General features: G+C 35.4%; 1 protein-coding gene across 1 annotated transcript; it reads left to right on the top strand.

Annotated features, from left to right (window-relative positions):
• The first annotated feature begins 594 nt into the window (after positions 1-594).
• On the top strand, positions 595-21,036 carry LOC144252708 (adhesion G-protein coupled receptor V1-like). The gene is made up of 8 exons (XM_077794852.1): positions 595-600; positions 3,078-3,253; positions 3,949-4,027; positions 5,643-5,801; positions 5,904-6,050; positions 6,380-6,487; positions 14,138-14,187; positions 20,466-21,036. The coding sequence occupies exons 2-7, from the start codon at positions 3,117-3,119 to the stop codon at positions 14,156-14,158; spliced, it is 651 nt and encodes a 216-aa protein (XP_077650978.1). The 5' UTR covers positions 595-600; positions 3,078-3,116; the 3' UTR covers positions 14,159-14,187; positions 20,466-21,036.
• The last annotated feature ends 1,490 nt before the right edge of the window (positions 21,037-22,526 follow it).

Here is a 22,526-nt window from a genome sequence, read left to right as displayed (position 1 = left end):
GGGATTGGTTAACTTCTGTTTTTACTGGGAATGTTTTCACTGTTTCATCATTAAATTTGGTCTCTGCTGTTGACTTCTGAGAGGTAGCATCACATCAGGTTGACAAACCTACCTTCCATTCTAAGATTGCAGAGTATTTTCATATAATAAAGGAATATGAAATTTTATGTAATGCTTTAAAAATGACCTCTCTTTAAAAAAAAGGAAAAGGTACTCTTAAAATGATCACTTGAGGTCGAGAGTTGACCTTCTTTCCAATGAAATATCCACACTCATTTCAGCATTTATAACAGCCCTTCTTATTTTCACTTATCATTGAATATTTTTGTTTTGACAGCTGTAATTACCATCCTTGCTAATGATGATGGCCCTGGAGTTCTATCATTTAACAACAGTGAGCACTTTTTCCTGAGAGAGCCAGCAGCTCTCTATGTTCAGGAAAGCGTTGCGGTCTTGTACTTTGTTCGGGAACCTGCACGAGGACTGTTTGGAACTGTGACAGTTCAGTTCATTGTCACGGAAGTGAATTCTTCAACAGAATCCAAGGACCTGACTCCTTCCAAAGGCTATATTGTATTAGAAGAGGGTGTTCGACTCAAGGTACAGTATGCAACTTTAATGAGGATGAAGCTTATAACTCTAATATTTACAAAATATTTTTTCCTGCATCCTCAAAAGAAGAAAAAGATATTTCCAACTTAGGTGAGAAATAAAGACACGATTAGATTATTATGTGACAAGTGCTAATGTACTATATAATATGTATAGAGGGCAACTGAAGGAATTTACTATTAATAGAGAAATATGGAAATAATAAAAATACACATTTTTTTTTAATTTTAAATTCCAAACTTATTTAAATGGTATACTTCACTTTATATGTAAAGCATAAGCCAAAAAAGCTCCCAGCCTCAGTCAGTCATTTCTTTTTGCTATATTTTAATTAAGCAGCATGTAACTGCTGCTTCAAACTGTTTGAGAATAGGAATAGTGTTTTAAAGAGAAAAATCCTGGATTTGAGATTAATTATGAATGTGATCTATCCTTACATAAGTTTAGTTTCCCAACTTATTTTTCTATATATTTTCCATTCCTGTATATTGATTTTCTGTTCCTACTAAACTTTATTTTTAAAAATATAGTTGAAGTTTAAATTAGTTCATCGAATTATCTTTAGACATTTTTCAAGCTAGCTAAAATACTGCTTTAAAGAAATACATTTGGGGCTCGCCTGGCATGCGTGCGGCCCGGGTTCGATCCTCAGCACCACATACCAACAGAGATGTTGTGTCCGCCGAGAACTAAAAAATAAATATTAAAAATTCTCTCTCCCTCTCTCCCTCTCTCTCCCCTCTCTCCCCTCTCACTCTCTCTTAAAAAAAAGAAATACATTTGCAGCCCTTTCCTCTAAACTAATTCATCTAACAATCAAATAACTTTCTCAATTTTAAGTTTTTGTAAAGTTCAACATATTTTTTGTTCATTTTTTAAACGTTCTTCCAAATTTAAAATCTTTGATTTCTTCAAAGACACACTTAAATTGTGAAAAATACAAAAGTTCAAATTTGAAGTATATTAAAATTTGTCATTGCTTTATTCACATTTTTCTCTTAATAATTTTTTTGTAATTTAAAATGTTTAAAATTTTTTTACTGTAATATTTTGTGTCTTTTTCTCGGCGTGTATTTAAGTAAAACTTTTGTTCATTTGGTAAATTAAACATTAGAGAAAATTAGATTAAATATTTTTGGCTCACACAACTGTTTTTGCTCCACGTTTTTATTTTGACATATAAATAGTAAAATGCACCAATTCCAAGCATATGGATTAATGATTTTAAACATAGTATACACACATATAATGACCTGTATTAGTCAGCTTTTCATCACTATGAACAAAATACTGATAAGAACAACTTAGTGGGGAAAGATTTATTTTGGCTTAGCGTTTCAGAGGATTCAGTCTGTGTCATCGGGCTCCAAGGTAGAATCATCTTGGTGGAAGGGTGGAGTTGAGGAAAGCTGCTCAGCTTATTGCACCCGGGGAAAACAGAAAGCAAGAGGAAAGTGCCAGAGAGAACCCAGACCTTTCCAGGAAAACCTCTATCCCTTGTGACCCACTTAATACAAGTAATCCATTCAGCCATCAGTGGATTAATCTACTGATGAGATCAGAGCCATCATGATTTATCACTTTCCAAAAAGTCTACCTCTGAGCAGATGAGACTTTGGACAACATTTCATATCCAAAACATAATACCTCCACTCAGATTAAAGATATTAACACTACTATTACCCAGATGGTTCTCTTGGCATCTTGCCTTTTCAAGAGGAAACCACTTTGTAATGTTTTAATTGACTCATTTTTGCTGATTCTTGAGCTTTGTATAAATAGGGCCTTATAGTATCTATTATTTTGTGTTTAGCTTCTTTCATGCTTCTTTTGTGTGGTTGCGGACATCCGTAGCTGATCCTTTTTTATTGTTGAATAGAGTTTTGTGGAACAGATCACCATTTATTTATCCATTTTCCTGTTGATGAACATTTGGGTTGTTTTCTAATTTGTTCCTACTATGGCTTTTTTGTAATATATATATTTTAATTGTCAATGGACCTTTATTTATTTATATGTGGTGCTGAGAATTCAACCCAGTGCCTCACACATGCTAGGGAAGTGCTACCCCTGAGCCAGAACCCCAGCCCCTCTACCATGGCTTTTTAATGGTGAATCCTAGACTACAAAGACATTAATGAAGTTATATAGCCAGAGCAGGATAAAAAAGTATCCCAAAAAAGGACATGAATTTAATATTTTAATATTTTATTCTGTGTTATTTAAAAATGTCATTTATTTTTTAGACACTTCCATGTAGTGTACCACAGTGTTGAAAATCCCAAAAGTAATAACATGAAAATCCCAAAAGTAGCTATCACATTATGGGGACCATTATTAAATAAAAAAGAGGTGCTGTTTTTTGAAAGACATTATTTTGGTTTCTAAAATGTTTAGTAAATTTCTCTATGTGTTTTGCAAATATATTCTATTCTAGTAACTTTACTTTTTTATTTTGTTTTCAGGCCCTGCACATTTCTGCTGTATTAGACACAGAACCAGAAATGGATGAGCATTTTGTTTGCACCTTGTTTAATCCGACGGGAGGTGCTAGACTAGGGGCTCAGGTTCAAACCTTGATAACAGTATTACAAAATCAGGCCCCTTTGGGGCTGTTCAGTATTTCTGCTATTGAAAATAGGTATAATTTATTTATAAGAAAATGTCACTTCTGAAAATAAGGAAGAAATAATTTTTGACATAAGAAAATGCAAAAGAAAATTGAGGTGTGATTATGTAAAGTGGACTTTTAAAATGAATTCCAGACTTAACCATGGCCTGCTTAATGGTGTCATCAGAATTCTTATTTTCTCATACTTCACACTTCTAGGAAAAGGCCTGCATTATTTTGTGATTTTAGAAATAAAAAGCAAGAAAAAATATAAAATATACTTGGTCACTGAATCCAAATACATTACTCTTTAAACATATTAAAATGATTATAATTATAAAATTTCCTTTGGAAACTGACAGATATTTATATACAGTATATTAAGAGATTTAGTTTTATTCTTATACTAAGAATTTCCTGTTTTTTCCTGTCAGATGTTTTTGATTTATGTGTGAAAAAATTCAAAAAAGACAGTTTTAAAATGTGTAATGTTAAATTACTGATCTTCAGTATTTTCTGATTATAAGTGTTGCATTTGTACTTAAAAAAACTCCATAAATGAATATTTTCAAGCACACATTTGTCTTGAAAATATTCATGTATCAAATTTGTGCATGTCATTTGGGTTGTATAAATGTAGAAGCATATTAAGCATATACTGGTAATGTGACATATATTTTAAATATGTAGAAATTATATTCTTTTTCTGTTTTCCACAATTTCAGAGCCACTTCTATAGATATTGAAGAAACCAACAGAATGGTATACTTAAATGTGTCGTGTACTAATGGCATTGATTTAGCTGTGAGTGTGCAGTGGGAGACGATATCTGAAACAGCCCTTGGCATGAGTATGTTTAGTTTTTTATGAGAAAAAAATGCTGTAACTCAGAAATGTTGCATGTATAAGATTTACATTATTTCCATGAATTATAATTTATGGGTTTATTAAAAATGGGAAACAGATATTTAATTTTATTACTATATCCAAGAATATTTGAGTGCCTAGGAATGTTACTGAGCTCATGGAGCTTAGAATTTAAGGTGTACCAAAATAATAAGTAAAAATCAATGTGGAGGAATCAATTATGCAAAGAACTGGGTTGGAGGAACCTGGGAGACACGAGGGGGAAGCTTTAGAGGCAGGAAACTCAGGCATAAAAGGACATGTCATAATTGAAGAACCTCAGTGAATAGGGAGTACAGAAATAGGGGAGATGCAGAGATCATTGAAGAACTTGAGAAAAATTTTATGGATGTCAATCTTTTATCCCAGAGTTAATGGAAAACCTTTGAGTGGTTTAGGCATGGGGAAGATGGTATGGTATGATCATGTTTGCATTTTTAAGTGTTATTCATAGGACCGTGTAAAGAATTGGTTGGTATAGCAGAGAAGAGAGGATGCATGGAGATGAGCAAAAGGGCAACAGATGATGGAAGTTTAGAGCAGGTGATGAACTGGGTGCAAGGGTGAGGGTGAGACCCAGATGACTCCTAGTTCCTCAGCTTGTGTGGTAGGATAGAGTGTCTTGCCACTGACTAAGAGATGTGTGAAAGAAGGCTAGGTGGTGTTTTGGTGAGGGAATTAAAATAAATCTGTTTTAGCACATTTTAAGTTTGAGTTCCTTTTGAGAAGGCGTTTATACTCAAAGGAAGGTCTCTGCTGCAAGATAGACTTAGGGATCTGACATGTGTTACTGTTTTTAAAGTCATGGACATTGATTTAACAATCTGAGAAGAGGAGCTGTAGACAGAGAAGGGAAGAAGACCCAGCCTGAAAATTGAAAAGCATCAGATTGAATGGCTAGGGATAGCAGAGTGATCTCACGAAGGGGATTTGGAGACCTGGTGAGAAATACAGGAGAAAACAGTAGATTGCAGATACTAGAAGAGTGTGTTAAAGGGTGGGAGATGGGCTGGGGCTATTGCTCAATGTCAGAGTGCTTGCCTAGCATGCCCAGGGTCCTGAGTCCAAACCCCAGTGCTGGAAAAAAGAAAAGAAAGAAATAAAACATGTTTTAGCATATTTCCCTTTAAAATTACAGTTAGCAAGTATTTATATTTAAATAGACCTTGGGAAAGTTCATATGGCTATAGAGTGAAGTATTAGTACTCCTTTTGTTATCCATAATTGTTATTTTAAGTTACTATTTTTAAGTTTTCTAGCCTCTTTCTCTCTCTCTCTCTCTCTCTCTCTCTCTCTCTCTGTCCCTGTGTCTCTCTCTCTCTCTCTCTCTCTCTCTCTCTCTCTCTCTCTCTCTCTCTCACACACACACACACACACACACACACACACACACACACACCATGGGGAATTCATTTGTATTGAAGTCATTAGTCTCAATGTTTAAATAACAAATTAGAGCAGATAAGTTTGAGAAGGAATTATGCACTGGTAAATAATGATTTATGTTTTTTAGGGGGAATGGATGTTGTCTTTTCCATATTTCAAAGTTTTTTTGGACAAGCCAGTTTCTGGCTGGTGTTTCTTTACTTTGGAAGATTCAGTATATGGTATAATGTTAAGAAAATCATCATGTACTATTTACCGATGGCAAGGGATTTTTATTCCAGTAAAGGTAAACATTGCTTATTTTTTTCCACAGTGCACAAAATAATATATACAAGTAAATGTGAGATACATTATGAGTTAACTGTTTTTTGTAATTCTCATTTTCTAGGATTTAATGATACAAAATCCTAAAACTTGTGAGGCCTTTAATATTGGTCTTTCCCCCTACTTTGTAATTACTCATAAAGAAAGAAATGAAGAGAAGTCTTCTGTTAACAGTGTGTATACCTTCACATCTGGATTCCAGTTATTCCTGGTAAAAACAAAATCTTCATTTTATATTGCTTTACCTAAAAGAAATTCAGATTTGTAAGACTGATCTAAATGGATGACAATGTATATTCTATGTTAATGAGTAACAGAACTTTTTGCAAGTTGATACAAATTGTAGCATGTATCTTAAACGGGGGCTATTTTTGTTGGCTTGAAATGATGTATGCTTATGATATATGCATACCTAGTGATCAGAATAGTTTTAAACATCGAGTCTTAAACATCAAATACTAACTCATTAGTATAATATTTAGTGCCTTTCTGAGTTAAACTCTTTAAATTTTTATTCCCACTTTTCTGTCTTCCTTGCAGGTGCAAACAATCATTATTTCTGAGAGTTCCCAAGTAAGATATTTTACTTCAGACAGTCAAGATTATTTAATTGTTGCAAGTCAAAGAGAGGATTCCGAATTAACTCAGGTTTGAATCTTTGAAAATGAAGATCTCCCCAACTTTTAAAAAAATACTGTAATTGAAAGTTATGAGGTAGGGTCTAGAGATTTGGTATAAAAGAAAACCATAGTTTGTGGTAAAGTAGTAAAGGAGAATATGAATATTTATTGGTCCCAATTAACTTTTAAACAACAGTTATGAATATTATATGTTCTTCAAGAGCCAAAGCAAATGTAATCATAAACATGAACATTTAATAAGAATTTAATTGAGTTGGAAAACATTATGGAGGAAAATCACACAGCTAGATAGATGGTATCACTAAAAATTCATGATTAACATTACCAATTGGGCACTCAGCATCACCCCAGAAATTTCACATTTTTCTAGCACACTACATCTTATAATCTCCTTAATGCTTAATTGATAATTTTTGTCTCTGGTGCTTCTGTACATGCTTCTTATCGCCTCATTTTCAACTAATGACCTCAGTGAAATGAAAGTCACTAGAGGGAGATTACTTATTTTCCCAACACCAAATTCAAAATTCCACTTAAAAGCCAGTGTTGCCCCTCCCTCCTGCTGCAGCGGAGGAGTGTCCTTCTGGAGAAGCCCTTCCTTTCACATGGCTGCCCCTCAGCCTTCATAAGGTTTAGTTATTCCCTCCATAGCTGGCATTTCTTTCTCCACGAAATTATTACAGTTGGCATAAATAGTTGAGAATTGTTCAGTTTACAACGAAATCCCTTGATCTCTTCCCTTTCTGATTTCTTTTTTTTCATTTATTTTCTCTCCTTTTCGGTAGGACGTTGTGAGAGAAGTGTCAGCTAGCTTTGTCTACTTCTCATGCTCACCCATGGCGACTGGGTTGCCAAATCTAGTGGATATGTTTATCACTGTCATATACAACTTCCCACCAGCATGAGACTTAGTCATACCCAAATCTCATCCTCCTCTACTCTTGCTTTGTGATACCACAAGGCTTTCCTTCTTAAGAACTCTGTCTGCTCAGTCTCCATTGCTGGATCCTCCTCCCTTTTCTGAATCAATATGTCTTAGAGTATTCCATAATTCAGTTTTAGTTCATATTTCTTCTTTCTTTTCACGTACTATGGGAAATTTCATCAGTTCTGTAGCTCTTCATAGGAACATTAGGCTAGCTTTACATATCAGCTGTAGGCTAATGTCTTTCAAATCATATCTGCAACCTTTCCTCTGTAGTCCAGACTTGAATGTCTAACTGCCTATTGATGCATCCACTTAAATATATTTTAGGAGTGTGTTATAATGTATATCAAGCTGAACTGTAATTAATTTTCTCTATGAAACTGTGCTTGAGTATTTGCTTTTATCTCGGGAAGTAGTAACCTCAGAAATGCAAGTGCTCAAGGGAGAATTCTGTGATATATTTTGTTGAATTACCCCCTTTTTTTTCTTTCACATCTAATTGATCATTAAGTGTTTTTGAATCTGTGTCTCCATAATATTTTTGAGTGTAGACATTTCTTCCCACCTCAGCTCATCTCCATCTAAGCGTAGTTCTTATCTTTTCTTACCTGAACTGCTAGTCTCCAAGCAAGTCTCTGAAGTTCTCTGATCTCAGATTCATTCTCTATTGGTAGCGAGAGTAATCTTTTAAAAATATTGATTCATGTTACTCATTTAAAAAATTTAGTGATTCCCAATGATAATAAATTTAGCATTAGTTAGTATACTATATATGTAGGATAACCATATTTCTTCTAGCCCAGGATAGCACTGGATCATGCCATGTCCTTGTATAATTATTATTAATATTTCAATCTCTAAAGAACCCCTACATGAATGGTAATTGTATGGTCACCCAAGAAAGGATACTTCATGACCTCCCCTTTCCTGTCTTGACTGTTCAACCCCTTAGCACTGTCAGCTTTCTGGGCTAGTTTTTATTCAGAGCACCATAACCATCTGTATCTTAGAAACTGTCATGTCATTCCTTCTAACTTCATTCCCCTAATACATACATTTCTTTCATCATATCATCCTGACTTTTGGCTTCAGTACCAGTTTTAATTTATGGTCATCATTTGTTCAGTTATTGCTATGTGAGTTTTTGCCTTTTCCTCATCGTTAATAAGAGTGATAAAGGAGGAGGTCAGTGTACCCAGGCTCCTAGCTTAATGCTTGTCTCAAAAGTCCTAACTGTTGACTGCATAATTATTAATTTTTCTTTTTTAAATTAGAGCTTTATAGTTATACATAGTAGTTGCATTCATCCTGAAAAACTCATACATGCATGGAAATCTATTTTAGTTCATGATATCCATTTTTCCCTCCTCTTTTTCCCTTCCATCCTCCTTCCCCTCTCCATCCCTTTCCTCCACTCTGCTAGACTTCCTTTCACTTGTCTATTATTTAATATTTGATTCATTTGTATTATCCTTTCCTTACCTCCTCCTTTCCTTATTTTACTCTAGCTTCTGCATATAAACTTTGAGTTTCTGAGTTTGGCTAATTTCACTTAACATGATATTTTCCATTTTCATCCATTTACCAGCAAGTACCATCATTTCATTCTTTTTTATGGCTGAGTAAAACTCCATTGTGTGTGTGTATGTATCATAATTGTGATACATATTAAGAATATATATATGTATATGTATATGTGTGTGTGTGTGTGTGTGTGTGTGTGTGTATATATATATATATATATATATATATATATATATATATATATTTCATTCTATTCCAGTCATCTATTTATTGGCATCTGGGTTGATTCCATAAGTTACCTATTGAAATTTTGCTGCTATACACTTTGAGGTGGCTATATCCCTGCAGTGTGTCAATCTTATGTCTCTCTGGAAAAATACCAAGGAGTGGGATAGCTAGGTCATAGGGTGGTTCCATCTCTAGGTTTTTGAGGAATCTCCATACTGCTCTTCAGAGTGGTTTAGTAGTCACACCAACCATGTTCAATTGTACCTTTCCCCCCCCAACATCGCCAGCAATTATTATTCATATTCTTGAGCAGTGCCATTCTGACTGGGTTGAGATTACATTGTATTGTAATTTTGATTTATATTTTCCTGATTGCTGTTGAACATTTCTTTCGTATATTTGTTGGCCATTTGTGTTACATCTTTTGAGAAGTTTCTGTTTAGATCTTTTGCCCATTTATTGATTGCATCATTATTATTATTATTATATTATATTTGGTGCTAAGCTTTTTTTAATCTTCTGGATATTAATCCCCTATCAGAAGAATAGGTGGCCAAGATTCTTTCCCTTTCTGTCATCTCTCTCTTCATGTTCTTAATTGTTTCCTTTGCTGTAGACAAGCTTTTTAGTTTTATGGCATTCATTTATTCTTCATTTTATTTCTTGCACTTTGGGGGTCTTGTCAGTATCTATATGATGGACTATGGAGCCTATGTTTTCTTCTAGTAGTTGTAAAGTTTTTGGTCTAATTCCCGAGTCTTTGATCCATGTTGATTGGGATTTGTATAGGGTGAAATAGAGGGGTCTGTTTTATTTTTGTATACATAGCTATCCAGTTTCCTAGCACCATTTGTTAAAAAGGCTGTCTTTTGTCTGTCTAAAATATAGTTTTGACAGATTTTTCAAATGTCAGATGGCTGTAAGTATGTGGATTTGTCTCTGCATCTTCTCGCTGTGGCTGCTGCTTCCTTCTTGCTGCGAGGTAAGGAAGAGGGAGGGTGTGGGTCTTCGTGGGGGTGGCAGCCAGGGGGGCGGGGGCGACTTCAGTGGCCTGCCGCCGCCGCCTCTGCCGCCTGGGTCTCAGTCCTGCCAGGACCACCACCGCCTCGGGGTCTCGGTCCTGCCGCCTCCTCCTGCCGCCGCCTCGCTGCGGCGGCGGCTGCTTCCTTCTTTCCTCGGAGGTAAGGAAGAGGGAGGGTGGGGGTCAGCCTGGGGGGTCAGCTTGGGGGTGGCAGCCAGGGGGGCGGGGAGGGGACGACTTCAGTGGCCTCGCCTTCCAGCCACCTCCGCCTCCTTCCTGCCGCCGCCGCAGCCTCCTTCCTGCCGCCTCCTCCACCTCGTTCCCGTTCCTTCCGGCGCCGCCGCCTCGTTCTCCTTCCTGCCGCCACGATTGAGGTCGGCTTTGGGGGCAGCTAGGGCTGTGGTAGCGGCGGCGGCAGCTTCCTTCCCGCCAGGAAGTAGGGCAGCGGGGATGGGAACCTTGTTAACTTTAGCCAGGGCGGTGGCGGCGGCAGCTTCTTTCCCGCTGCAGGTAAGGCGGCGGGGCTGGGGTCCACGTGCGGGGCAGTAGGGGCGGCGGCAGCTTCCTTCCAGCGGCAAGGTAGGGCGATGGGGCTGGGGTCCTGGGGGGTGGGCAGTTAGGGCGGCGGTGGCGGCAGTTACCTTGACGCCAGGAAGTAGAGCAGCGGGGATGGTGTCCCCGTGGGCTTTGGCTGGGGCGGTGGCGGCGGCAGCTATTCCCGCTGCAGGTAAGGCGGCGGGGCTGGGGTCCACGTGGGGGGCAGTAGGGGTGGCGGCAGCTTCCTTCAGGCAGCAAGGTAGGGCGGCGGGGCTGGGGTCCTGGGGGGTGGGCAGTTAGGGCAGCGGCGGCCATAGTTACATTCACGCCAGGAAGTAGGGCAGCGGGGATGGTGTCCCCATGGGCTTAGGCTGGGGAGGTGGCGGCGGCAGCTTCATTCCCGCCGCGAGGTAAGGCAGGGTCCTGGGGTCCGCATCGGGGCAGTAGGGGCGGCGGCAACTTCCTTCAGGCGGCAAGGTAGGGCGGCGGGGCGGGGGTCCTGGGGGGTGGGCAGTTAGGGCGGCGGCAGCAGCTAGGTTCACGCCAGGCGTCCACGCCACCGGTGTCCCCGAGCTGCGGGGCCTTTTGGCTGCTCCTATTACTTGCCCGCTGGGGCTGCGAGCTGTCGGTGGGTGACCTTCCCCACAAAGGGCCGCGGAGCTGCGTGGACGCTGGCAGCAGCAGCGACAGCGGCAGTGGCTCGCCTATGAGGGCAGACATTTGTTGCAGTTCTTGGGGCTTTGTTGTTTTCCTTGGGCTTTTACCCTTCTTTTGGTTAATTTTGGATAAAATGTCCCCCGTGATGTAAATATTGAGCAAGGAACCTTGGTGACGTGGGGAGCTTTGCCGAAAGTGCAGTTTGGATTCTGCTTTTCCCATGGTGGCGGCTGGATGAATCTTCACTGCTGGCTGTGGAAAAGGCTAGGGAAGCTTGTTAGTTGAGTTTTAAATTTCCCAGTGTTGTGTTTAAAGGTTTTACGTGCATAGAAGAGGAATGTTCACCTTAAATAAGCATATGAGCGGTTGACAGGGAATGTTTTCCTCTGGGAAAGGGAATTTGGTAGCTCTGACCCATGTCAGTCTGTGAATATTTAGACGTGTAGTGACTTTTTAACATTTTTCATAAAAACCTGTTATTTACAGTTATGTTGTTAATACTCCTTGCCTTAAGTTCCCCGGCAAATCTTTTTCATGCCTTCTGAGAAAGTAGACAATTCATAGATTATCCAAGGAATGGAAAAAAATGTGAGTGGGTGATTTCGGACAATCCCTGAGAGCTGGCATTGTAAGATTCATCCTATCCCCAGTAACATTTTCATACAATAAATGTGAACACTTTTGAAGCCTTTTTATAAAGATACAATTTGGGAATGATATTAAGATAAGGAAAAGCTGTTGATTGATTTCTTAGATTAACATTTCTTCCCTCTTCTCTTTCCTCTTTAAAAAAGTTTTTCAAGTGATAACTTCATCAAATGGCCAGTGATAAGCAAATGTCCGATGATGACAGCCCCAGCACCAGCAGTGGCAGTTCAGATTCGACCAGCAACACCCTGCTGCTCCAGAGCCTGAAGATCATGAAGAAAGAACCTTCTGCCACCCAGGGGAAGAAGAGCACCAAACTCTCTCGCAAAACCACTGCTAAGTTATCCACTAGTGCTAAAAGGTAACATTGTCAGGTTGTCTTTCAAGCAATTGGATGCTTTTATTTTTACATCAAGAACAATACTCCAGAAATACTTCATGACCAATTTTATTTGTACTTGAATGAATTGTCATCCTTTAGGGAGCATGAAAATATCCTCACTAAAATTATGCTTCTAAGCAAACTTATTCTGTACTTTGGTAATTTCAGCAAGAGTCCTAGAGACTGAATTCTCATCCTGACAGTTTAAGGAGTTGGCAAGGAAAATTTGTGAAACTGAATTAGATGGTACATTGGGGATGTTTCCTTTTGTGAGTTATACTCTTGAGTGAAATTAGCGTGTGTCCATGTGGGTGTCAGTCCAGGCATCTGTGGTGGCAACTTCATAAAAGGAAATATGTCACTTTTCATGAAAGGAAATGATCAAAAAAGTTTATATTTGCTAAAAAATGTTGAATGTCAGGCCTTGGCTTTTTTTGAAAGCAGATTTTAAATTTGCTTAGTTTTACAAACAAGTCTTTAAATCCTGCATAATAGGTATAATTTTTTTTGTAGTTATAGTTATCCCTGTTTGTTCTTGTGAGAACAAATAAAATGGAAAAGTAGCCATTAACAATCTCAGGTGTCACTTTGCTGTTAAAACTTTGCACATCTTTAAAACTCCTGGATGTTCTTGACATAGTAGTGAAAATCAACAGCAGGAAAAAAAACATTTTGTTGGTTATAAGTGAAAGATTATTTGTTTCCTGCTGACTTTTATTTTCTATTATGGCAAAAAAAATCCATCAATGGGACTCCATCAGTGATAGTGGTTGTGTTGAGTAGAACTCTTGTATCAAACATAAAGTGTACCTATAGCATTACCTAATGTTGATGTTTTGTGGTTTTTCATTGATCACAACTAAAAGAAAAAGGAAATATAAAAACTGATCAATTATTGCATTTTATAGTGATTCATGTTCTTATTTTTCTATACATTTTCACAGTCATTGCACCATTAATCAAACACTAATGAACTTGAGAATATTGTATTGAATAGCAGCAGTCTTTGAAATAATTTAAAATTCTTCTCAGTATGTTGTAATCTTGTGGAGAGAACATTAAACAACTTTTGAAAACATTTTAAATTTCAAGAAAATCAGAGAAATGCTCTTTTTCCCCTTACCTTAAGGCCCTCTTTCCTCCAAGAGTATGAAATTTAAATTTGCGTGCTGTACCTAAGATCAGAGAAAAGAAATGGTTAAGTAAGATTGCTAAAATAGTCCTTGGAAGTTTTTCATTGGTAAAGGTATTTGTAAATTTTAAACTTTTTTTAAACAGATAAAATATTGACAAAACTATTAATGTGCTCTTGCAATAGCTTTCTAATTTTTACCACAGTAAAAGTGGATTGAAGTCATTGTCAAAAATATTCTAGTGCTTTTCCTCCTTCTGTTTTGTCTCATTTGCATATAAGCTTGAAAAGAGAATTTCTTTGGTAAAAAGAGTTTTAAAATAGATTTTACATCGTTTTGTTGAGTAGTAGTGGAGGACTTTCTCAAATCAGGTGTAAATGACTTACCTATTTACAGTACCAAGTGAGAAAAAAGCTGCAATTTTCTGTTAAGGAGTTTGGGTTATGCCTCTGAGAACAAAGAGGAAGCAGCCATGTTAGCATTACTGAAGGCAAAACCAGCCTTGCAGTTACCTGCATGATGGTAGAGGGCATTCTGATTTTCTGGTTATTCTGTAGACTGTCTCAAATCCTTTTTGTCTGTTCCCATTTCACTAATAGAATTCAGAAGGAGCTAGCTGAAATAACCCTTAACCCTCTCCTAACTACAGGTAAGAAACAAATTTTGTTATTTTGATTTCTAAATTGTGGAATGATATCAGGAGATGAATGTATTATCCTTGTATGTATGTGCAGCAGAAGAGGCTAGCTAGCTATGTTTGCTTCCTTAAAACTTTGCAAGTGCTTTAAACAAAAATTTCCTAGGTGAATTAAATTAAATTAGGGGAAAAACACTGTTTAGCATGTATCATATATTCTGTACTTATGAATATACTGATCTTGTGCTTCTTGCTGAGATTTGTTTGAGTGGTGTTGATTTTTCTGTTGTTTTTCTGTGGAATACATTTATTCACAAGTATTTTGTAGAAACCTGTAAGGTTTTAAGTTTTAAAGTTAATGTTTGAGTGCAATCTGAACTGATTTTCCAAATTTAGAAATTGTTGAATATGGTGTTACAAAATGTGAAAGCATTAAACAGGAGTATAGTTGTTTTTGTTTGATTTATTCAGTAACTTGCCTAAAGGACAAATTTTATGTGCTAAGCTATGGTTGTAGTTGTTATTTTCTAGAAAACACATTGTTGGAATTATTTACATTTTAAACAAATATCCTAATGACTTGGGAAAATTCTTAGAAGTAAATTAATTGGAATTGTGAGAAGAATCAAATTCAGTGGAACTCAGACTTTAAGATTGGTTGACAAATTGTATTAAAAGTAGCTGGTTGATTTTTTTCATTTGTGTCTTATATAGTGTTCTGTTTATTTTTGAATGGTGACTGTATGGTTTACAAAATTTATCAAATTTAGAGAGCAATATTATAAATAAATTGCATAGAAATATGTGCTCAAGAATGAGAGGGGAAGGGATGCTAGAATTAAGGCAGTGTTATGATTTGATATAAAAATGTTTTGGTGTTTAACCTGTGTTTTTGCTACAAATTGTGTTTGCTCATGTTGATCAGCACCATCTCTGAAGTCTACTTGAGACATAATAAAGAAAAATCCATTTGCTACTTATTGTGTGTGTTAACCAGATTCCCAGATAAGGGGGATCTGATCCTGATTTATCCAGTGAATTAACAGTTTTGCTTATATTTGTAGTCACAGCCATTTCAGTTTAAAAAGCAGACATGAATGTGAACTAATTATAAACAGAGTGGTATGTCAGATCTCAAAATATTACTTAAAAAGTATACTCCTCAATAGTGTAGCCACTAGCCACATTCTGATTATGGACCAGGTTGTTGTGGTTAGTTGAAAATGTGATATGCTGTAAGTGTGAAATGCATACTGGATTTTTACATCTTGAAATAATATTTGGCATGTTTAGTAAGTGTTTTAAAAATTGTATTTTTATCATCTTCGCATAGTTATTAGAAAATTCAAAATTACATGTGTAACTTGTATTATAATTTTGTTGAACAGTATTGCTTTAGAGAAGAAGTAAATCAGTATTTCTTTTACCCTTCTAAATGGTGTGTCAAATCTGTACCATTTAGGAGGTCAAGTTAAATTTGCTCTGTGGAAGAATCACTTAACTTTCAGAATATATTCTGATAATTTCTGTTGATTTTCTGCAAATGGCTTAAACCAGTGTATGAATTTACATCTAGAGAACATAGTAGACATATTGAATACTTTCAGAGCAGTAATTTACTAGTACATTTGGTAAAGGAATGTACTTTAAGTGTTTAACCCAGGACTGTTTCCACAAGGTCACAGGATTATTTTAGATGAAGTAAAATAATCTAAAATAATAATAATATTTCTGTGAAATAGAAAGTAAGTTTCACTTATCGCATATTTTTTTCTCTTTATATACCAGATTTCATTTAGGTTCATGAAATAATGCTTAACATTTAGTGATTTAACTATTGAAGCAGTAAAACTTTGGGCTTGCTTGTGCACAGTAACATGGAATACTTATATCTATTTTCTTTTGTCACAGTCTTTGGTGACTGTTGGCTATTGAAAAGGACATCTTTTAACTTCTCTAGTTCTTTAATATCTGAGTTTCTTTGTGGCTGTGTAAGTGATTCAGGAAAAAAAAAACAAATGTAAAATACAAGTTTCTTAGGAAATTAGAAGTTGTTTCTTACTACTTTGGGGAGAGACTTTTTTCCATACACCTCATATGTAAAATAATGCAGATACTTTTGTGTGTCTTTGGATTCTTCTGGGTAGAAGGTTAGTTCTTGTAATTTTGATAGAAAAGCCTACATTTGTATTGTGTTTTTGCTTTCATGCCAGAAAATGCAATAGATTGTGGTATTATATTTCTTTTAACTCATAGCTGCATAAATGAGAATTTTAGCTTTATGGTAATTGTATTATTTAGATTTGTTAATTTATGTTGTAATTAAAAATGGGATTCCACAGTCATAAGTATATTTAGAATTTGTGTGTTAATATTGCATGAGACCTTTGAAACCTTATGCTTGCTACTTCCAGGTGCAATTATTTAATTATGGCTTTTGGTAAGGTGTGTGTGTGTGTGTGTGTGTGTGTGTGTGTGTAAACTTGTCAAAGTATGTGGCAGTTAATTATCCCTCAGGGAAGAAATGTTAAGTGTATCTGGGTACATTCAGGAAAATGTTGAATGAGATATAGGAAAACCAGAATTACTTGTACTAGGGAGATTTGTCTTAAATCCCATCTTTTGTTTTAATTAATAAGTTATTATTTAGTTACATAATTAGGTCTAATATACACATCCAGGATGGCCTTTGAAAGATATCATTGTCAAATTAAATGCATGACTTTAAAAGTGTTTGATTATATGTCAATAGGAATACTTCTTTTTCTTTTAGTAAACAAGGTTGATAAAGATTTAATTTCTAATGATTTGATGGTATTTTAGGTTTTAAGTATTGAAGGCCTGTGGGCCAATGCATTTTAAACACAGGGAAATAATATATGTTTTTTGGTTTACTTTTATACTTTTTACATTCTATATTTTAGATTACGGTATAAAAATCAATTCACCAGTGAGCATGAAGGGAAATTATTATGAACATCCCTTTGTTTTACAGAAAGTTATGGACGAGAGTTGTTTAGTAATGTGTTGACATTTACGTTCTGTTTATCAAAGGATGTGCTTCCTTTTCCACTTAGAGTTAGCACTTGTGTAAACAGCAAAAGTTTGGAAAGGTGCTGGATTTCTAAGTTAACCTTGAATTTCTTTTCCTGTATAGAGGGTACAAACATGTACTCCTAAATATTAATGGGTTTGGACTGAATCTATGTTAAAGAAGATATTTAAGAGTAATTGTAAATCCTTTTTGGATGAATGGAAGGCCTTATGGGGGGTAGATATTACAGTTTCAAGTTTATATTAATCATATGTTGACTATCAAAACCTGAAATTAGCTACTATAATACTTGTAAATACTATAATACTTGCAAATTTTGTTAACTTCCCTTTTTTAAAGAGAGAGAGAGAGAAAGAGAGAGAGAATTTTTTAATATTTATTTTTTAGTTATCGGCGGACACAACATCTTTGTTTGTATGTGGTGCTGAGGATCGAACCGGGGCGCACGCATGCCAGGCGAGCGCACTACCACTTGAGCCACATCCCCAGCCCTTAACTTCCCTTTTTAAAAGAAAGAAAAAGAAGTAGCATAAGTTCTAAATCAGAAGTTGGCAATTTGCACGTAAGAGTAATTTTCTGAGTATAAACTGTGTTTCTGATGGTTGCCATATCTCTCACTATTGTCCAGTGTAGATTAGAACTTTGCTAATTAAAGGGTGATCTTCAGACTAGCAACATCTGTATCACAGGTGTGATTGTTAAAAATCAGAATATTGTTTTCCCCTAACCAGAAGTACTGAGTCCGAATCTGAATTTAATAAGATTGCTAACTGAATTGTGTGTCTATTGAGGTTGGAAAAATCCTGCTACTGAAGCCAGACTGTTCAGATCCATGCTGTGCCACTATTGGCATGCCACTTTATATAAGTTACGGGATATTTTTGTTCTTCAGTTTTCCAAGTTGTAAAATGAAGATTAAGTTGATCTCCCCATTGTATAATTATTGTGAGGATGAAATGAATTTGTTGAAAGTTTTGTTTACCACATAAATTGGATCCCTAAAGTGGATACAGCATGATAAAAGTAGGTGAGACAGTTTAGCAGCATGCCCTCACTCTTGCTGGTGTTTGCTCCAGTGCATCCACATCCTACTTATTGGAAAAATTACATCTTAATTCATCATCTAATTATTGAGTACATATCAAGCAGTTTGTTTTTAATGTGAATAAAAGCAGGTTTTTTTTTAAAACTTGAGTTAAAACAGAAAATTAGCCTAAAAGTGTTGATCATAGATGAACAAATACTCAATCCCTTCCAAAAAATATGTGTAAACTTAATGATACTTTAAAAGAATGCCTGGGATTGGGGCTGAAGCTACTGGCAGAATGCTTGCCTAACATGTGTGAGGCACTGGGTTTGATCCTGAGCACCATATAAAAAAAACATAAAATATATGCATTCTGTCCATCTACAACTACAAAAAAATGTTTTAAAAAATATTTATAAGAATGCCATGACTATGACTGCCCAGTAAAGTATAATAAATTTTTTAGATAGTTGTATTAGTTACTATTTTCCCCTCTTTAAATATCCCATTTTAAGAGTTTGTGATTTTATTCAGAATGCAGTAATTTCAATATTTGTAAAATTTACACTCATAATAGTATAGTTTACCAATTACTTCAACATAATGTAGTGTAATTCCAGGCAAAACAGTGAGTTGGAATTTGAAAGAAAATATTAAATAACTCATATTCTTTACTTTTTTCATAATTGTGATATTTAATATTATTCACTTAAAGATTATTTAGCTATCATTTCTATTTGCTTATAGAAAGTAGTTGATAATTACAGTAATTCTAATTGTGTCCAACTACAACTAAAAATTAAATTTTAAAAAAAGAATTCTGTTTGGGCATTTCATTAGAATTTAAAAGATGAAATATCTTTAAACATTTAATGTTTCTTTTGCATCTGGATCACGGAAGTTTTTGCCTCTTCCCCATATTCATAGTCTAGGAGATAGTTGACAATACCTGGAGACATTTTGCTTTTCAAAACTTGGGGAAAAAGGCTCTAGCATACAACAAAGAATTGTCTCCCTTCAGGAGATCTTAATGAAATAAAACATATATATGTTTCTGTTATGTTTTACTAGGAATATTGAAGTAACTTGTGACTACAGAATGGGAGTCACCTTTGTATTGTCTTAGTGATGAAAATAAAAACCAAATGAAGAGCATGGCTTTCTCACCAGTGTGTAATTTAGTGTCAAAATCTAATATAATGTAATCATAACTTTCTGCAATCATAGAAAGTAATGTAATTGCCTCTTCGGAAAAATGTGAGAAGAGAGTATCAATATCAAATTTTGAGAAATGTTAAGAATAAGGGAAGCATCTGGAAGAGATGGGAAGGATCAGTCTCTAACCACAAATTTTGCACACCTCTAGTTCTCCCACCTCCTACCACATATCTGGCTTTGTAAAACTTTACTTTTTATTTTTTGCCTTAGATAACTTAGCTAAAAATTATTCCAAAATTATGTAAAATAAATGTAATTTTCCATTATTAAACTTTTGTTTTCCATAACACATTAAAAGGAAAATTAAATAATAAAAACAGACATAATAAATTCTTGTTTGATATAATCATTTAAATATCTTTTTTAGACAGCAGTAATTCAAACAAAAAATACTTCCCTTACTTAAAATGTAACATTTTATATTAATGAATCAGGAGGCTAAAACACTAAAATTGTCAGACTCAGTAAATCCTTCAAATATTTCATCTATAGAGGCACAGTAAACACTTAGTGTAAATTATAAAAGGTTTTTTAAAATATATAAATTCCAGGTCAAAATATATCAAATCAAACATATATCAACTTTACTTCTCAATTTACTTCTCTATGTAATCATATTTTGTTGACTCTAAATAACATTGTCTGGTAACTGATAATGACATTAAAATTTGTATCATCTCTCTGCTAAAATATAGTAAACTCTACTCTGAGCCCCTCATTCATAGGTCTTACATCTGTTATCCCATCGTCAGCAATAAAGCCAATGAGATTATTCTAAAATATAAATGTCCCCATGTTATTCTTGTCTTTGCTTTTTAAAGGACCAAGCAATGTACTCTCTAATTTCTCTTTTGCCTATTTTCCCTTTGTTGTAGAATTATATTGTGCATTTCAATCAAATTAAAGTCTTTCAGTTCCCTTAACTGTCTAATATATTTCTAGTTAGGCAGATGATGATGCACCTCCTGAAATCCTATTTTCTTTTCACAGACCTCTCAGTCTCACTCTGCTCCATCTGGAAATATCCAACTCCTCTTTGGGATCCTTATAAAATCTCCCTTTTGTGAACATACACTTTATACAGTCTCCTTGATGACTTGCTGCTTCCCGTCAGTTCTATTTTGGAAATATTTGCAAAACTGCATTTATTACCTCATATCACAGTTATTCATTCACATCACTATTTCCATTTGCTGACTATGAAAGAAAACCTTTCTGGTTTTGGCATCTGCCTTGGCAGCAGCAGTCGGAGAAGACAGCCTGGAAGACCTCCTCTTAGGCTTCTTCTTAGCCTCACTTTCTTCAGAGCTGACCTTCCTCTGGAGCTTCCTGGCTGAGAGCACAAGGCTCATGCAGGTGCTGCAGGCAGTGGCTCTCAGGAACCTTCTGAAACTGTGCTGCCTGGCCACTGCTGCTGTTCCCACCACATGAGTTGCTGTGACACACCAAGTATTCAATTATTTTAATTCAGTTTTTACCATAATTGAGACATAACTATAGGCAATTTTAAATCTCTAAATTTTGTGATTTTAGCTACAACAAACCAAATAAAAATCAAATCCTTACTATTATGTTTTGTTTATTCTGCTTTCTAAATAAGTTCTCATTTTGTCATTATTGCCAGTGCTTACAACCCTCCTTTCTCTTATCTCTGGCCTAGAGAACAGTGACCTGCCCCTGGTTACTCTTCCTGTCATGAGCCTCTCTCAAGTGTGCCATTCTCCCCTCTCACAAGCATTAGTTTCTAAAATAAACATTTAACCATGCCATACCCACAAAAGTAAGAAAGTATTCTATTATTTATGCAATAAACTCAATATTTATTCATATGTCCCCCAGCTCTTCCAAGCATGATCACAAATAGTCTTCCAAATTCCCTGTAGGAACAAACTCAGCCCCACTAATACTTGTTCACATCATTCCTTCGCTTCACACAATTCCTACCTCTTCTGATTTTTATTGCTTCTCTGTCTCTATTTATGCTTAACATTTGCCAACATAGCCTCCATTGCCTCTAGCTCCTTAAGTTCCACATTGAATTCTCTTTTTTTCATGCCCCAAAGAATTTCTGCTGCACCATCATTACTTTCCCATCCTAATAGAAGTGAGAGCTTATTAATCTAATTTCCATATACTTTTTCAAAAGCTTTAATCATAACATTAAGTGTGCTTTGTCTGTTTTTACAAATAAATATCTTCTCCATTATGATGCAAATTCTTTCAGGATTGATATTATATTGTATCATTTTTTATATCATCAACATCTAGTATATAAAAGGAAGAATGAAAGAATAATCTAAATATAAAATATATCTAAAGTTTCTAGTTACTGTGTATTATATCCAATATTCAGAGCTATAATATTAATTCTATATTTTGTGACAAGGAACTTCTTGTAATAATTCTACAGTGCAGGTGGACATAAACTTTAAAGCCCAAATGAAAGCCCCACACCACTTACTTTCCCCAGTAATAAATGCTACTTTTGGATTATGCTAATAAAATCTAACCTTCCATTAGATAGATGATTTCTGAATATTCTTGAATAAATTACCTCTTAAACAGAATAAAATTAGAATGGCATTCACTTTATTAATTAGCAATTTTTAAGACAGGCAGAGATACAATTTACATACTTAAATATGCCCATCTATTATACATATATATTATATATACATATATTTTTGTCAGGCCTACTATTTCTCTATCCTCTAATAGATAATGAAACAAAGGTACTTGTGTTTATCAAGTGTAAAATAATGCTTCTGTGGATGTGGGGAGTAGTTTTTAATTGCCTGCTATTACCTATGGAATAAATTTAAGAGTTAAGTTTGATCACTTAGAAATGCTTGGTTTTAATGCTTATAAAAATTGAACTTACACATATTCTGAAAAATACATTTTTTAAATCAAACTTAAGCTCATTTCACTTTCTCTCTTTAATATGTCATCAACACAAAAGCTTTTATCTCTTCCAATCTAAAAAAGAGTATGTTATTGTGGATAAGTGAAGGAAACAGCAAAAATATAAAAATTAAATATTTTGTGTCA

The sequence above is a fragment of the Urocitellus parryii genome, unplaced genomic scaffold (assembly GCF_045843805.1).
Source record: "Urocitellus parryii isolate mUroPar1 unplaced genomic scaffold, mUroPar1.hap1 Scaffold_53, whole genome shotgun sequence".
Classification (NCBI taxonomy): Eukaryota; Metazoa; Chordata; class Mammalia; order Rodentia; family Sciuridae; genus Urocitellus; species Urocitellus parryii.
Note: the sequence above shows the minus strand (reverse complement) of the source record. Positions and strands in the feature narration are given on the sequence as shown.

What these genes read in the sequence shown, in the direction of transcription:
- LOC144252708 (XM_077794852.1), top strand. Translation starts at nt 3,117, where the DNA reads ATGGATGAGCATTTTGTTTGCACCTTGTTTAATCCGACGGGAGGTGCT. An exon ending in CTAATGGCATTGATTTAGCT is followed by an intron (nt 4,028 to 5,642) that starts GTGAGTGTGCAG and finishes TATGTTTTTTAG; the next exon opens with GGGGAATGGATGTTGTCTTT. An exon ending in GGATTTTTATTCCAGTAAAG is followed by an intron (nt 5,802 to 5,903) that starts GTAAACATTGCT and finishes CTCATTTTCTAG; the next exon opens with GATTTAATGATACAAAATCC.